This window comes from the organism of the source record quoted next, unplaced genomic scaffold (assembly GCF_019419815.1).
Source record: "Pyrus x bretschneideri cultivar Hongxiangsu unplaced genomic scaffold, Pyrus_bretschneideri_v1 Contig1, whole genome shotgun sequence".
Taxonomy (NCBI): domain Eukaryota; kingdom Viridiplantae; phylum Streptophyta; class Magnoliopsida; order Rosales; family Rosaceae; genus Pyrus; species Pyrus x bretschneideri.
Window position 1 is genome coordinate 7,768,527 of NW_025999390.1, and position 16,626 is coordinate 7,785,152.

General features: G+C 38.0%; 3 protein-coding genes and 1 long non-coding RNA gene across 5 annotated transcripts; 3 read left to right on the top strand and 1 right to left on the bottom strand.

Annotated features, from left to right (window-relative positions):
• The first annotated feature begins 3,927 nt into the window (after positions 1-3,927).
• On the top strand, positions 3,928-4,796 carry LOC103946738. Its single transcript, XM_009357518.3, has one exon. It carries the CDS (start codon positions 4,024-4,026, stop codon positions 4,702-4,704), a length of 681 nt encoding a protein of 226 aa, XP_009355793.2. The 5' UTR covers positions 3,928-4,023; the 3' UTR covers positions 4,705-4,796.
• Positions 4,797-4,875: 79 nt separating this feature from the next.
• LOC125476703 lies at positions 4,876-5,809 on the top strand. The gene is made up of 2 exons (XR_007258000.1): positions 4,876-5,306; positions 5,403-5,809. It is a non-coding gene; the product is annotated as an uncharacterized LOC125476703 (long non-coding RNA).
• A 3,775-nt stretch (positions 5,810-9,584) lies between these two features.
• LOC103946737 (mitochondrial inner membrane protease ATP23) lies at positions 9,585-12,148 on the bottom strand. Of its 2 annotated transcripts, XM_048583095.1 has the most exons (6): positions 11,671-12,148; positions 11,405-11,547; positions 11,067-11,188; positions 10,601-10,738; positions 10,403-10,486; positions 9,585-10,003 (listed from the first exon to the last, which is right to left on the bottom strand). In XM_048583095.1, the coding sequence occupies exons 2-6, from the start codon at positions 11,511-11,513 to the stop codon at positions 9,869-9,871; spliced, it is 588 nt and encodes a 195-aa protein (XP_048439052.1). In that variant the 5' UTR covers positions 11,514-11,547; positions 11,671-12,148; the 3' UTR covers positions 9,585-9,868. The 2 variants fall into 2 exon arrangements, with proteins under 2 accessions (XP_048439052.1, XP_009355792.2); XM_009357517.3 differs by having other exon boundaries at positions 11,405-12,147.
• Positions 11,806-15,884, top strand: LOC125475834 (40S ribosomal protein S11-like). The gene is made up of 7 exons (XM_048581417.1): positions 11,806-12,072; positions 14,113-14,310; positions 14,385-14,425; positions 14,603-14,703; positions 15,243-15,387; positions 15,469-15,558; positions 15,682-15,884. The coding sequence occupies exons 1-7, from the start codon at positions 11,806-11,808 to the stop codon at positions 15,770-15,772; spliced, it is 933 nt and encodes a 310-aa protein (XP_048437374.1). The 3' UTR covers positions 15,773-15,884.
• The last annotated feature ends 742 nt before the right edge of the window (positions 15,885-16,626 follow it).

Here is a 16,626-nt window from a genome sequence, read left to right on the forward strand (position 1 = left end):
TAGCGTATTGTATTTACAGCAGAAAAGTAATTGTATCATATGTTACTATATTGTGGATTAAGAATCAAGGCCGTACGAAACAAGGCATATAATTAAGAATGTTATTCATATTATGAACTAACAGAGTAAGAAAAACACGGTTTAACTCCTCACAATTAAATGCTGTTTAAATATGATAAATGTTTGTTGCTTAAAGGTTAGGACATGAATGCAATCGTCAATCTTGGCAGTGGGTGTAACAGCATCGGCTAAAGAAAACGTACTCTCCCTTATAAATTTGAATTTAAAAAAGGGCTGCTTTCATTTTCATCTAGAACCCAATCAGGCAATCACACAACCCAAATAAGAATATCTTAAACAACTTACAGCTTGCCTATGCAATAATTAGAAATAAAGTTTGCTTTATTTTAATCATTTTTGTTTTTTAATAAGCTCACAAACTTATCTATGAAGTGCACTAAGGAGCTCAAGATAAGCATCAAGTTAAGACTTTTTAGTCGAAATGGTTTTTGAGATTGACGCAATCTTTATTTTGGTTTTTAAGATTTGAAATCGATAAAAATGGTCCTTGAGTTCGTCTACAGTCAATCATTTTGGTCATTTCGGAAAAAAATCTCTCATTAAATTGACAAAATATATTCTCAATTTTTGTCAAATCATTTTGACTTATTGTTTATTAAATTGAGAGTATTTTGTCATTTTGGCCCTTATTCAACATAATTTTTTTACGGAATGGCCAATATAATTAATAGTTGACAAACTCATAAATCACTTTTATTAATTTTAAATATCAAATATTAAAATGAAAAGTCATCTCAATATTACGACCATTTTAGGCATTGCCCCAAGTTAATTAGCCTGTGCACAAGAACTATTATTTAAATTGTTTTTCCCTCCTCACTCTGATCCACATTTACAAATGCCAGGGGATTTATTTAGTACGTACTACATATGCCGGTCAAATCTGTTCCTTTGGAAGGAGGCAAAAAACTAGGTCTAATAGATTGGACCATAGTTAAACAATACATCTGTTCTTCATACCCAGTCAGATATTAATAAAATAGTTAATTAGCAAAAGATAAAATTATTTTCAATTTGTTGAATCTTTCTCACCTCTAATCAAATTATTAAGCTTTGACCTTTTTTTTTTTTTTTTAATACATATTGTTTTATATAAAAGTCATGTTTTACTTCAACAGTTAAACTAGCCTTAATTACTGGAAAATATATTTTCGTTTGGATAATGCTAATAAGATTATACTTTGTAGATCATATGATGTGACGGTTGATGATTGAATGCTTTCATTGAATCATTAAAAATAAAATTCAACCATCAATCGTCATTTTGTGTGATTTGCAAAATATAATTTCCCTAGTATTTTCCTTTGTGGTTACAGCATAAAAGCATTACATTCAAGCGCATATGGCCACACTTGGACCTGAATAAAGTTATTTTTATCCTTAAGGGTCATGTTTTAATGAGAGATTTTCAAGTCATAACAGATTGAGATTAAGCTTACTAAGGAATGCATCACTAAATGCTTATATGAGAGATTAAAATTTTCCTGATCCTTGCTTTATAAAGGCATGCTGTAAGAGGATTTATTAAATTTGAAAATTCATCGTCCAAACATTGCGTAAAGAAAACTGGGCTTTCAAAATATTGAATCCACGTGTAATGGCCTAACTTGCAAGTGGGATAAAAGTATTTAGCGGCAAAATTAGGTCCCTAATGCTTTAGCTAGGGTTGGATATGGTTGAGGCAGTGACTGAGTTGGTGGAGCGTTACATCTTGAGCACATGCTCCAAGTTACAAGTGCGTCAAAAGTTATTTATTAAAAAAAAAATTTATTATCTTTAGGTGAAAAACGTAAAATTCAAAATTATTACAATAATTGAAATAAAATAAGAGTTTTGAATTCAAGACGTATATGTTAAGAGTTGACGAATATTTCGTTTCTACAATTAATTTTACGGAATTGAATCCTCTCCGAGACAATGCCTCAGATCCTACCGATCGGACAACATGAGCAGTTGGATTTTGATCCAACGGCTACAATTATTATAACTGTAGAGGGACCGCCCCTGTTTGTAGCCGTTTGATCAAAATCCAACGGCCCATGTTGTCCGGTCAGTAGGATCCCGAGGCATTGCCTCAGAGAGGATCCAATTCCTGATTTTACTTTTGCTAGCTGTTACTTTAAGTTGCAAGTTTCAGGAAAGCTTGAAGCATATTCAACTTGAATCTTCGTATAAAACCAAGCAAGTTCAATTAAAAGTTTAAAACGTGTGAATGAAATCGGCAAAGAGTGCGCAGTCGAATCCTCTTATTCTTTTGCGCCCTCCTTCAAGCTTAAGAATTATTCACCAATTTGAATTGGTCGTCTAAGAATTCAATATGTTGTACTCGCCTGGAAATTGGACTTCTTCTAGCGGGTGTAGCCGTTTTTGTAACCGAGATTATGTACTTCATATCCGTAAAACAACCGTTATTTAATTATTGAATTTAACAAATCAAATGAGAATCAAAGAAAATAATTGAATCATATGATGTTGTAAGCCTATGGATGTTCAACTAGTTTGAAAAGTATTGTTTGAATAAATTAACAATAACTCGGTCATAAAAAATTGAACAATACTTTTGTCTCACACCACAAATTTGGCCCAATTTTCATAGTTTTGAATTTGATCAAACTCCTAAATTATTATAATCTTTTTTTAACAAATGATATTATTTATATTATGGAGAAAATGATGAACTGAGCCTCACAATGGGCTAGGAATATTTTGGTTCAAATTCACTTTTGACGATAATAAAACCTAACACCTCTTACTTATAAATGAAGAAGAATACACTAGACCGTAGTTTACTCATTCTTTAGATACATATCAGCATGTGGTTTGACATTCATAAACATTAGTTTATATATATTTTTGTTTCATCTCACTTCACGTCCAAATTCTCTCTAGTGTATGTCTTAATTCACCAGATATGTAAAGGGAAGGGTATGATTTTTTTTTCTCCTAATCTTCCTACTTTTTCATTTGAACGATCACGGTTAAGCCCATAAAAGAATTCTTAACTTTGTTTTTTTTTTCTTTCCTGATTCTTCGAGTGAATACGAAGATTTGCATTTTTCCTAGACAAAGATAAGAACAATAAAAATTAAGGATTAAAAGTGATTAAGAATTCCACTAATTTGGGCAACCAAGTGCCCACTCGCCTAAAAAAAATTAAATTCAACGTAAAAGAACCAACTCCATTATTAGTACCCTGAACCATCCTGCCCTATTTTTAGAATCTGGATTCTTTTTGTTAGGATTTTGAAGATCTAATAATCATATTCGTTCATCGTACATTGTACATTGTACGGTTAAAAATTTCTAAATAAAAAAATCTGAAGAGAATCCCGTTGGCTATTTTTTGCCTCCATACCAAAATTCCTAAAAAATAAATAAACAACCCAACCTACCAGTCTACTTATTTTAAAAAGGTAAAACAATATAACTGTATAAATTTTTATTAATAAAATAGTGAAAAAGCAATAAACTAGGGACCTAGGAGAGTAAAGCCCAAAAGTGTGGGGTTAGTTAAGGGATTACACGCCGAACAAGCCAATGGCAATACGTAATTAAGAGAAGATTACTGGGCCTCTCGTACTTTCAAACGCAAGCGTTTCCATTGAGTTTATACGTGGCCTGCTCTGGAGTGGCCCCGGCAGAAGCTGAACAAGCGGCTCCAACTTTCGTCCTCTTCGGCGAGTCCCCATCACTCCAGCCGTTGGATAAGATTCCCATTGTCAGAAAACCCACCAATCCTGTAAACCGGGATTCCCAAATAACCCCCAGATTTCCTTCTAATTACCACCCGCCCTCCCCCTTCCTGATCTATAAAACCGGCACTTGAGACTCGATAGGTTTGCCAAATCCAACGCCCTAGGGGCCTTTAGGTAAAAAAGACTCTCTCTCTCTCTCTCGTTTCTCTCTCCTCTCATCACTTACTTTCTCTCTCTACTCTCTCCAATGGCGACCGCATCTTATTCATCGAGAGCGAGAACCCGGTCCAATGGAAGCGGACCGGTCCTCCGCTCGCTCTCACCTTCTGGGAGGTTCTACACGGCTTCCAATGGCGCGATCTCGTCATCCGCATCAGGTTTCGCTTCTTCGACAAGCTCCAGCTTCTCGTCTCCGGCCTCCGCCTTCTTCCAACACCACCAGGACCACCACTACTACAATCAGCAGATCCACAACCACCACCACCACCGATCGGCGTCTCCGACGCGTGTCAATCTCTACACCTCCTCCTCTCCGTCTCCGTCCGTCCGGTTCTCCATCGACCACCGATCCATCTCTCCCAACCATCATTCGAACCGATCCATCGCCGTTTCGAAGAAAACCGGACCGATTTCGATGCCAAAGAAGACCTGTATGTGCTCCCCGACGTCGCATCCGGGATCATTTCGCTGCAGCCTCCACAAGAACCAGGGCGGGAGTCAAAACACCGGATCTTTCCCGTCGAACAGGTTGAATATGCGCAGATCCGCTATGACGAACTCGCTGGTTCGAATCGGTGGAGTCGAAGGCGAGTGGGTGAAGCGAGCCTTGACCGCCCTGATTCGGCCTTGCGCTCACCAGCAGCGGCGGAGAGCTGGGTTTCAGCCGCGGCCGAGCCGGCTCTCCGTCATGTCCACCGCCAAGGACTAGAGGCGAGTTACGATTCACATCGATCTCTCATTTTTGTTTTACAGAGTGACAGAACAGACACAGGTTGGTTATTTTCGGCCATTTCTCTCTTTTTCCCCTTTGAACCCGGCAAGTCGAACTCGGAGCGCACAGTGATCCGATCCGACCAGATACATCCGATGGCCCAGATGAGTCGCCTCAACCAACTCGGACGAGTTATGAAGCGGCGGCGCCGAGTCAAGCCTGCGAGTTTTGCACTTTTGGGGATGCACGGAACGGAACCGGCGTCAAGTGAAGAAACCCTATGAAAGAGAAACTCCATATTTGTAATGAATTGCTATGGAAAATTGGAAGGACAGTTGTTGGAGTATCTAATCTAATCCCACAATTAATCCCCCTAATTAAAATCTGATTAAGGACTAATTAACTAGCAGTTCAAACCATTAGTGACACGGAAGTTGAGTTCAATCCATTTGTGTTTGCAGCGTTTGGGGTGTTCCGTTATGTTTGCCGTCTCTGGTCCGTCACCGTTCCGTTCAGTGCGTTCGCGTTGTCCGATACGTGCGTTCCGTCCGTTCAGTCGGTCGTATTGGTATACCAGGTTGCGTTTGGTTCCGTTGAAGGTATATTCTTTTGAATTATTTGATTATTTATTCGTTAATTTATTTTTCTAATTATTTACTCGTTAATTTATTTTCTCTGACTTTTGTTCCTTGTAGCTTTAGTGGTTTGTTGCCAGGTGTGAAGGTATTGGCTGATAATGTTCGTGGGAGATAACTTAAAAACATTTATTACTTAAAAATTTGAACATGACTTTTGGAACTGAATATTGGAGTTGGCGCCTCCAATTTGACGAACTGAACCTTCTTGGGAACTGAATATATTATTATGACCAAATAAGTTAAAAGAAATAAAATTGAGGTAAAAATAGAAAATGATTGGATTTAAGGAATGAAAAATAAAAGTTTAATGTTAACATGAAAACACCAAGGAAGCCGTTATTCAGACTTGAAACATTATTTAAATTTCAAAACACGAAGGTTATTGAGACGAAGAATGATGTTGTGCTTTTATAAAAAATTAAAAATAGGTATAAAAAAAAGTAGAGTTCAAAAAAAAAATATTTGATAAACATTTAAAAACAGTTTATTTTCACAGTTTTGAGTGAAAAAAATTGAAAAACAGCAATATCAAATCAGCCTTGAGACTCAAAATATTATTTAGAAAAATGCAATGTATTATCTTTTGAATTGTGAGATTAAGATCGAACGGTAGGTTAGATTATAATTATTTTGGACCGTCGGGTTTAAGAGAAGGGGAGTAAAACCCAAAGGGCGTGACCTGGCCCCCATTTATATTCCTTAACGTTTAATCTGGCGCCAAGCGTGATAGGTGCCGTGATGGGGAAAATTAAAATAATAATAATAATAATAATAAAAATAAAAGGACCAATAATAAAGGAAGGAAAAAAAAAAAAGGAAAAAGCTACATGGAATTGAGTTGGAGCCTGTAGGTGGTGGACCAGAAATTTGTAGATGGAAAGCTGACGGAGCTTTGGAGATGCTTGGAGAAGCATCTACAAAGTCCAAACTTTAATTCGAGGTGGTTGTTGGGAGGTCCATTGTTCTTTGTGTCTTTGTTACATATTTACATAGAATTGCTTTGTGTGCAAGTGGCATCCACGATCCAACGTCCTTGAAGAACAAGGAAAGGAAGGATAATGATATGTTTTCTTGCATCGAACGCATGCGGGCTCACTCTCTTGATGTCTAGGTTTGAGGTGGATGTGTGCTGACGCTTTGAATCATTGCTCATTGGATTGCACACTTCCAAAATTGTCTAAACCGTTAAATAAACATAATTTCGTTTATAAATACGAGAGTATTTCTAAATTTCATCGAGCGCAAGATGTAAGAGACTTGCAGTTTGACTAATCAAAATCATTTTCTAGCATCTAAATTTTGAGTTCGATTTCACTCTTCTTGATAAGTTTTACACTACTAAAAGAAAGAAAGAAAGAAAGGAAAAAAAAAACTCCTAGTTCAATATTCTACCAATCAACTGTACAATAACACACAATTTACATGTTGTCCCACTTATTCTTTCTACACTTGTCACTTTGACTATAGGTGTTTAAGAACTCATGAGAAGAAGATCAAAGCGAAGTAATATATTAATTTTTTTTTTCTTTTTATAAATATATATATATATATATATATATTTTTTTTTGAAATGAACACGACATCATGTAATTGACATGCCTTTTGACTGAATCACCCTATGATATTGGTCACCATCCTAATTGGATGTTGGGAATCATATTTGTTAGCTTTGTAATATTTTGCATGTTAATATATATATATATATATATATAATATATATAACAAAGATTGGGTTTAGGGTTTGGTTCTCTGCGCTTCCTTATGCGGATACGGCCCCTACCAAGTGACCTAATCAAAGGATTTTGGGGTACCTGACCAGGTGACCTAATCAAAGGATTTTTGGGTTGATGAAGTCCAAAGGTTATCACCTCACAGTACATTGTCCTCGAGGATTAAATTTGAATGATGGTCGACATATAATCTTTCAAATTTTCCATGCATTTCTAGTTTGAGGTGCCATTAGAGACTGTCTCTCAAATGGTGTCCAATATATGTATATTTTGATTTTCAATTATACTTCTTCTAAGAAAAGTTGAGAGAGGATCATCGCCGGATCCTTTTTGTGAGGATTCTCGCCAAATCTTCTTTGTGAGTGTGGATGCAAATTCTTCCTCCTTTATCTTGGACAAAATTGCATCTACAAAACAAATAACACCTTAGGTTAAGGCCAAGAGCCTCATGTGCCCATGATGAATTGGGGAGGGGAGCTTTGGCCGAAGAACCTCCGATGCCAAAGTTAGAATTTTGAAGGAAAAATGTTTAGAGAATTTAGAGAATTTAGTAAGAGAATTGACATTGAGTTTTGGAGAGAATGAGGTAGTATTTATAGGGGTGTGGCCGGCAGGAGGAGGAGGAGGACCAGCCACTTGGTTGGTATTTTGGATGAGGTTCATGATGTGTAGCTAATTAGGAATAATTGAATAATAAATCAATTAATTAGTTAATTAATAGAATAATTTCCTAATTGATTAGCTAATTAATATAATAAAAGAGAAATGATTTGGGAGTTACCTTGTGTAGAGGATTTGATGAGGATGGATGAAACAGGTTTTGAATTATTACCTATTTTGGGCACTTTTGACTTGGTTGAGGGATGATTGCCCACTGCTCGTGCGTAGGAATCCCGGTGTGCCTCGAGGGTAATTTTGTCCTTTTATCCAAAAATCCACGTGTCGCCTTGTGATTTTTTTTGGCTCCACGAATTCCCCCACACCTGTTGGGCTGCTCGCAGGAAAAGGCAGTAGGTGTTGAGATATCTAGCCTTGATGCAAATTCTCAAGTGGACTTGGAATTAGATTTTTCTAGGAAAGGGAAATAAATCACCTCCAAAGCCTATTTAAGCCTGCCTTAAGTAGGGAATTAAATCAACTTCAGAGGACAATTATTTATCCCTACAAGAAAGAGAGAAAACTAGAGGATATTTGTTCCCCCTCTCCTAGCATTCTTTTTTGCTTGCCCGTGCAAAAAACCGTCTTCCATTGATTTCTTTGTCTTCTTCGTGTCACATCAATGTAAGAAAACTTAATTCTCCTTATCTTCTTCTTGGGTGATGTTGCCGCGGGGCAGCCGTTGGGGTGATGCGGCACGTCGGCTGGCCGTGGCATGGGCTGCTTGCTGAAAATAAGGACACTGCTTGAGTTTGATTTCTTAGCTGCTGTAGATGAGCAATCGAATAAGTGAACTGTTTAGTGCAAAGTGGCTGTTGCCCCGTGACTATTCACTGCCTAGTTGGTTTTCAAGCATTCGATCTTTTGAGCTATGTGGCCTTCTTGCACTGGAAAGCTTACCCAGATGGGTGTCGAGGAATTAGTTTACCCTATAGCACTGGAGAACAATTGGTTTACCTTCTCGCACTAGAGAGTTTACCCATATGGGTGTCGGGGAATTAATTTACCCTCTTGCACTAGAGAGCTATTAGTTTACCCTCTCACACTGGAGAGCTATTAGTTTATCCTTTCGCACTGGAGAGCTATTAATTTACCCTTTCGCATTGAAGAGCTATTAGTTTACCCTCTTGCACTAGAGAGTTATTAGTTTACCCTCTCACACTGGAGAGCTATTAGTTTACCCTCTCACACTGGAGAGCTATTAGTTTATCCTTTCGCACTGGAGAGCTATTAATTTACCCTTTCGCATTGAAAAGCTATTAGTTTACCCTCCCGCATTGGAGAGCTTGGAAGTCGTTCAGGTGACACTAAATCACCATCCCCCGCTCCAGCGCCATCCACCAAGTCTCCACCGTCCTCTCCATCTTCTTCACCTAAGTCTGCACCATCATCAACGACCCAATCGGCGCTAGCCAGTTCACATCATCCAAGAGTGACTCATAAGCTTCCGGAAAGAAGTCCACCAGTCCGGCTGCATCCCCCAAGTCTGCGACTAGTCCCTCTCCTTCACCCTCCAGCTTCAAGAAGCCCATCAAGGCCCGAACACCCCAAGCCTCGGCCAAGGCTCCCTCTAAATCTAATTAGAATCAAAATCCAGAAAGAAAAAGGGATATCCATGTGATCACCATTTGGTCCGAGATCCCGAACTGTGAGTAATAGCCTCTAACATTATGGGGTCTGCAGAATAGGCTCATCTAGTTATTACTCAGTAGAACCAATAAATTACATGGTCGTTTTGTTGGCCTGACCATACACATAAAAAAACTGCAGGGATCGTTTTTGATGAACATTGTATTTTTCTGATAGAAACTCTCTTCTACAAAGCCCAACACGTAGTTCGTCAAATTTGAAGGAAAAATAAACACGATAAGCTGGCATTATTTTGAAATGTAAGCACAAAAAACAACTGTTATCGGTGTACAATTTGTATGACAAATCTGATACAGTAAAATTTCCTCATACAGCCATGTAAAGGAAGAAAATGATTTTTTAATTGAATATATCACCAAAAAAATAATAATAAGGGAACAACCCTGTTTCTCTTAATGGGCAGTCTCCTGCAATGCCAAATTAAAATTTTGAAAAACATGGAGTTGACAGTTGGGTTGCGATCAGGCAAATACCTAGTACTGTTTCTTAAGGAGCTCTGTCAAAGGGCTGGGTATCATTGTAACAAACATCCCAAACAGCTTCCATGGCGTCCTTTGCAGCTGCTTCTGAGCAATGAGGATTACAAATGACTGATTTCATAACTCTTCGTCTCACACAATCCTGCAAATGTCAAATCAAGAATCCAATGAAAAGATACAGTTAGCCTACAAACAATAAACTAGAGCATATGATAATACTTAAGGCAAATGAAGAACAGCTACGAATATGGGAGATTTTCTCCATCTCCAGTTTATTTCAACCAATTACCACGATTCATTAAAACCCTATTTTTTAATTGACAGTGAGACAATCAAAGAACAAGAGAAATCAAATGACCTTGCATTCGGTATAAATCCAAACTTTGTTATATATGAAAAGGGCTGTTTCCCCCTTCCTACAACCGTAGGTCTTTGGCATTCATATTTCCAAATCAAATTAAGGTAAAAGACTAGTTCGCTTTGTATGCAAAGAAGGTATATATCTTTAATTTTTATTTAAATTGAAGCCAAAATAACTCACTTGTTCATGACCTCGAATCTTTACAAAACCCCGCAACAATTCCCTTTTATAGTGGCAGTCACCACTTAGATGGGCAGCACGAATCTGTTCCAGAATGACGGTATGTAAATACTTGTGAAAAAAAATAAATAAACTTGAGGTTTGAAGATTACACTGTCCAGTACAAGAAAAAGATTCAGTTGCTGTATCAACGCACACCTCACTGCAAGCATGATGTGCACAATTAGCCCAGTCCAAGTTTTTAGCACGACAATCGTCAAAAGCGTGAATTAACTCGTGTATCACTACTTGGTTGACATCGTCTTGCATTGTCATGTGATTACTACACACCAGTATCTAGTACAAATGCAGACATAGAGAACAGATAAATATATCAGATTCAGAACAAGCTCATCCCGCAAACATTTACTATTCCGAACTGTAACAGAATTCTTCTACAAAGAATCAATTGACCGAGATAACTGAATGGCAAGAAACTATGTTCCGCCACTCAGTTCACTCGAGGATTGAAACTTTCAAAACACAATGTTCATTCGAAGTAGTAATGTGCAGATTCTATTGCATTTGCTAAATTCCAATTGCAAAATGAAGTTTGCTGAAATCTGTAATCAGAGCTTTTCAAGTAAACAAATTGAAACGAAGAGAAATAGCGATTGAATTGTACCCCTTCGCCGCGAATATAACCGCCAGCAATCTGCTTATTGCAATTAATGGCCTTGATGAACCTGTCCCCAATCCCACACCCAGACTGCTCCAAATGCTTCAACAGAAATTTCACCATCGGAGCTGTCGAAGAGGAAACAGATCAAATCAAATTCAATAACCGACATATCAAATCAAATTCAATAACCGACAGAGGCAGCATGTTTGGTTGCAGATAACAAACGGAAATCAAAGATAAACCCTAGAAGACCTAAAACCCTAAACCCTGAGCAGACATTAGAATTCATGAAACTAATTTGTTTGAAGGAAAATAAAAGGCGAGGGAAAGTAGGAGCGTACTCCGGAGGCTCCTCTGGATCATGGTTTGGCATTCCTCCAACTTCTTGCCGCCGTTGACGGCGGAGGAGAAATTTGTGGATCCGGGTTCCGGTCCGGGTTCAGCCGCCATTGATTGTGTGAATTGAGTTTAAAATTGTTTCTATCTGGCAGAGGAGCAAAGGGAAGGTGTTAGTCGGGTCATCCGGTTTGGATTTGAATAAAAGGTTTGGGTCCTGGGCTTGTGGGTTTATCTGGCCCACGTTCACCGCGTTACACATTGCGCTCACCAGCAGCGGCGGAGAGCTGGGATTCAGCCACGGCCGAGCTGGCTCTCCGTCATGTCCACCGCCCACGACTAGCGGTGAGTTACGATTCACATCGATTTCTTTGATTTTTGTTTTACAGAGTGACACAACAGAGACATGTTGGTTATTTTCGGCCATTTCTCTCTTTTTCCGATCTTTGAACCCGGCGAGTCGAACTCGGAGCCGCACATCGCGGCAGCAACTAATCTGATCCGACCAGATCCTCCGATGGCCCAGATGAGTCGCCTCAACCAACTCGGACGAGTTATGAAGCTAGCGGTTCAATCCATTAGTGACACGGGAGTTGAGTTGAATCCATTGGTGTTTGCCGCGTTTGGGGTGTTCCGTTATGTTTGCCGTCTCCGTCCGTCACCGTTCCGTTCAGTGCGTTGTTCTCCTCGTGTGCGTCCGTTCAGTCCGTCGTTTGGCTTGCGGGGTTGCGTTTGTTTCCGTTCAAGCTATATTCTTTTGAAATATTTGATTATTTATTCGTTAGTTTATTTTGAAAATTATTATTGGTATTTCAAAATTTTTATTTTATATTTTTTATAAGTGTATTTTTCTTTCTAAATACATAAAATTTGGAGTGTATAATGAAAATTTTGAAGTGTCAATAACAATTCACTTTTATTTTTCTCTAATTATTCTTCGTTAATTTATTTTTTTTCTAACTTTTTTTCCTTTTAGCTTTCGTGGTTTAGTGCAGGTGTGAAGGTATTGACTAATAATTTTCGTGGGAGATTAGTTACTACAAATAAAAAAATAAAAAAATTTCTGGGACTTTTGAAAATTTTGAAAAATAACACTTATGGAACTGAATTTTGGAATCAAACCGAAAAGATTCACAGAGACATTTCAGCTTCTTTTAATCACCATTGTGCGATTCATGAGTTATAAAAATCGAACTCACAACGTGCCGTGGAAAATACGAATCTGAAATTCATTATTGACTACGGATCATGGTTAAGCTGGATGGAATTGAGTTAGTGGACCATAAAGTGTATGATGGAAAGCTGACCGACATTTGGAAAAGCACCTCCGAAGTTCGAACTTTAATTTGAGGTGGTTGTTGGGAGGTCCATGTCCACTATTCTTTCTTTCCTTGTTCTATATTTACAGCGAATTGCTTGTGTGTGTGCAGAAGAACAAGGAAATGAAGGATAATAATATGTTTTTTTTTTTTTTTTCATCAACGCATGCGGGGTCACTCTCTTGAGGTCTAAAATTTGAGGTGGACGTGTACCTCACCCACGCTAAATATATGGTCTTTAAGTTCACGAAAATTGTCTAAATTGTTAGATCAATATAATTTTGTTTATAAATATGAGATAATTTTTAAGTTTGCATGGACTGTGAAATGTAAGAGACTTGTAGTTCGATTAGTCAAAATTATGTTTTGACATTCGATGTTTTGAGTTCAGTTTCACTCTTGTTGATATGTAGAAAAAGAAAAAACAACATCCTACTTAATGTTCTATCAATCAACTATACATTAGTTTTTTTCTTTTCATTAAAAAAAAAAAAAAAATATATATATATATATATATATACACACACTTGAATAAAACGAGATAAAATAGTGGAAATTAAATTGACATAAACACGACACGTGTGACATCCCACATCGCCCAGGGGTGATCCTTATATGTATATTCTCATCCCTACCTAGCACGAGGCCTTTTGGGAGCTCACTGGCTTTGGGTTCCATGGGAACTCCGAAGTTAAGCGAGAAGGAGGCTAGAGCAATCTCATGATGGGTGACCCACTGGGAAGTTGCTCGTGAGTTCCCAAAAACAAAACCGTGAGGGAATGGTAAGCCCAAAGCGGACAATATCGTGCTACGGTGGTGGAGCGGGCCGGGGAAGTGATCCGCCCCGGGTCGGGATGTGACAATTTGGTATCAGAGCCTAATCCTGGCCGCGTGTGTGCCAACGAGGACGTCAGGCCCCTAAAGGGGTGGATTGTGACATCCCACATCGCCCAGGGGTGATCCTTATATGTATAAGCCCAGGGGTGATCCTTATATGTATATTCTCATCCCTACCTAGCACGAGGCTTTTTGGGAGCTCACTGGCTTTGGGTTCCATGGGAACTCCGAAGTTAAGCGAGAAGGGGACTAGAGCAATCCCATGATTGGGAGATGACAGTGTGAAATATGATATGATAAGAGATGACTGAGAATAGAAATAAATGGAACTAGGGAGGAAAAAATAGTGTTGGACCAAACTAATCCATTCTAATTGAGCCGAAGTTAAGCGAGAAGGGGACTAGAGCAATCCCATGATTGGGATTTCACAGTGTGAAATATGATATGATAAGAGATGACTGAGAATAGAAATAAATGGAACTAGGGAGGAAAAAATAGTGTTGGACCAAACTAATCCATTCTAATTGAGGGTTGGGAATAATATTTGAACACAAAAGTGGCATGTCTTATTTTTGTATGGCAAAAGAAATAACGCATCTTATTGTTGTGAGGTACATGTTTTCGATTCTCCAAGAGAATTTGGAGTTGCCACACATATCAATGCAGAACATCAGGTAACAATAAACTATCTGTTCGTGCTTGTTTTTGTTGCAGACCGAGAAGGCTTTCTTGAAGCAGCCCAAGGTTTTCCTCAGGTAACCAATTGATTACAAAATATCATATTTTTCGAGCTTTTTAGATCCGATTTGGTTCGTGGTTTTTGTTGCAGACCGAGAAGGCTTTCTTGAAGCAGCCCAAGGTTTTCCTCAGGTAACCAATTGATTACAAAATATCATATTTTTCGAGCTTTTTAGATCCGATTTGGTTCGTGGTTCGTTCATCTGCTTCTGCTGAAATCAAATGGTTCTTTTTATTTATTTTATATAATAACATGAATATTAAGATTAATGGGTATATAATATATGTGGATATTATGAATGTTTGCAGCTCAAAGAAGACAGGGAAGGGAAAGAGGCCTGGAAAGGGGGGCAATCGCTTCTGGAAGAGTGTTGGGTTGGGATTCAAGATCCCCCGGGATGCTATCGAAGGTATATTTTAATCTCTTGTTTTTTCTCTGTTTGCTTTTGTGATTGTTGTTTTCCATTTTTTTTTGTTTTTGTTTGCTTTAAATTGTTATGTAAAGAGCTATTTTCCTACTTTTTATTAGATTATTTGCATTGTCAAGCATTTGGGCTTTGTTGTTTAATTATTATCCATGGACCCCTGATTGATTGAACTCGTGTAATGTGTGCAAATTTATCATCTTTTTTGAGCTGAGGCTAAAGTTCGGATATCAAGATGATGAGTAATATCTTACAATTGTGATACTTCGTGTTCTTTGGTGGGATTGTAGTATCGTCTCAGTTCATTTGCTTGTACTATAACTTAGAGATGCCGTGGAATGCTTTGAAATTTGTTGTTGCTTGTAGCCAGTAGACATGTACATTTGATGATTCAGTGAGTTGAGTGATGCCGGGAGGTGAATAATGATTGAAGTGGTTTTGTATTTGTAAATGGTAGAATGACGTGTTATTTGAAGTTTGGTGGTCATATTTTACATGAAAGAACTGCTTGCATGTTACTGCAGGAACATACATTGACAAGAAGTGCCCTTTCACTGGCAACGTCTCCATCAGGGGTCGTATTCTCTCTGGTACTTGCCACAGTGCCAAGATATCAAGGACCATTATTGTTCGCCGCAACTACCTTCATTATATTAAAAAATACCAGAGGTAAGGCTAAATTACTATGAGAAAGTGAAGTTCTGTTCTGTTTCTTAACAAGAGGATAATTAATTTTTCACTTATTTCTAGATACGAGAAAAGGCACTCAAACATTCCGGCTCACGTTTCACCTTGCTTCCGTGTGAAAGAGGGAGATTATGTCATTATTGGTCAGTGCAGGTTAGATTTTCTGCATGTTGCTTGTTAAACTATTACGATTGGTTTCTTATGCTTTAGTTTGTTTTACCCATTAGTCGTCAATTTATCTTTTGTTTAAACGGTGATTCTCTCTGAATTTTGTAGGCCATTGTCAAAGACAGTGAGGTTTAATGTGTTGAAGGTGACTCCAGCCGGTTCATCTGGAACTGGGAAGAAAGCATTCACTGGAATATGATATCTGAGAAGTATGTTAGGTTTACTTTTGTGCAAGAAGTGCATTTAGATTGAGCTACTCTTGACAGATGAACTGTTTTTTGGCATTTTATTTACTTTTAAAATATTCGATCTGTGTAACGGTGAATTAAGGTTTTTGTTGAACCATTATCATGAATTTTACTATCCCTTTATCATTTTGTATTCATATTGTTGCGATTGTGTGGGTGACGGGTCTCTGCCAAATTGATTGCCAATTTAGTGCAGTTAATTATTTAGTAGCTAGTCTAGTGCCATGCTACTGCCATCGCTTTTATACCGATATTTCCAACAGTCGTAATGGGTATGTTTTTTAGATCGTTTAGTGTCGAGGATTGAATTTGAATTTGATGGGAACACTCGTATCATTTAGGTACCGTTTATTACGTGGGATGGGACGGAACAAAGTGGGACAAGACGTTCCGTCCCACGTTTGGTGCGCCTAAAACGGGTGGAACAAGCTGTTCCACGGAATGAGTTTTGGGTGAATTTTCGTTCCACCTCACCCCCCTGGAACAACTCGTTCCACATCCGTGGAACACAAAATACATTGTCCAAGACTTTTAAAGCCACATTTTTAAACTCTCAATATGAGAATCAAGAACATTCATATTTCCCATTGTTCCATAGAAATAAAGAAAATTCTATCTTTAGATTGTTGGAGCAATATTAGAAAATATGAAAAATAATAATATAATTTCAATGCTAATAATCATAAAGAAATTCACAACATCAATTATATATGAGATTAATATAAACAACTAGAGAGAAAGTTAGAATAACTGACAAACTTGGAGATTGAGGCTTGCATAAATGCAATGTCCTAAAGATAGAATT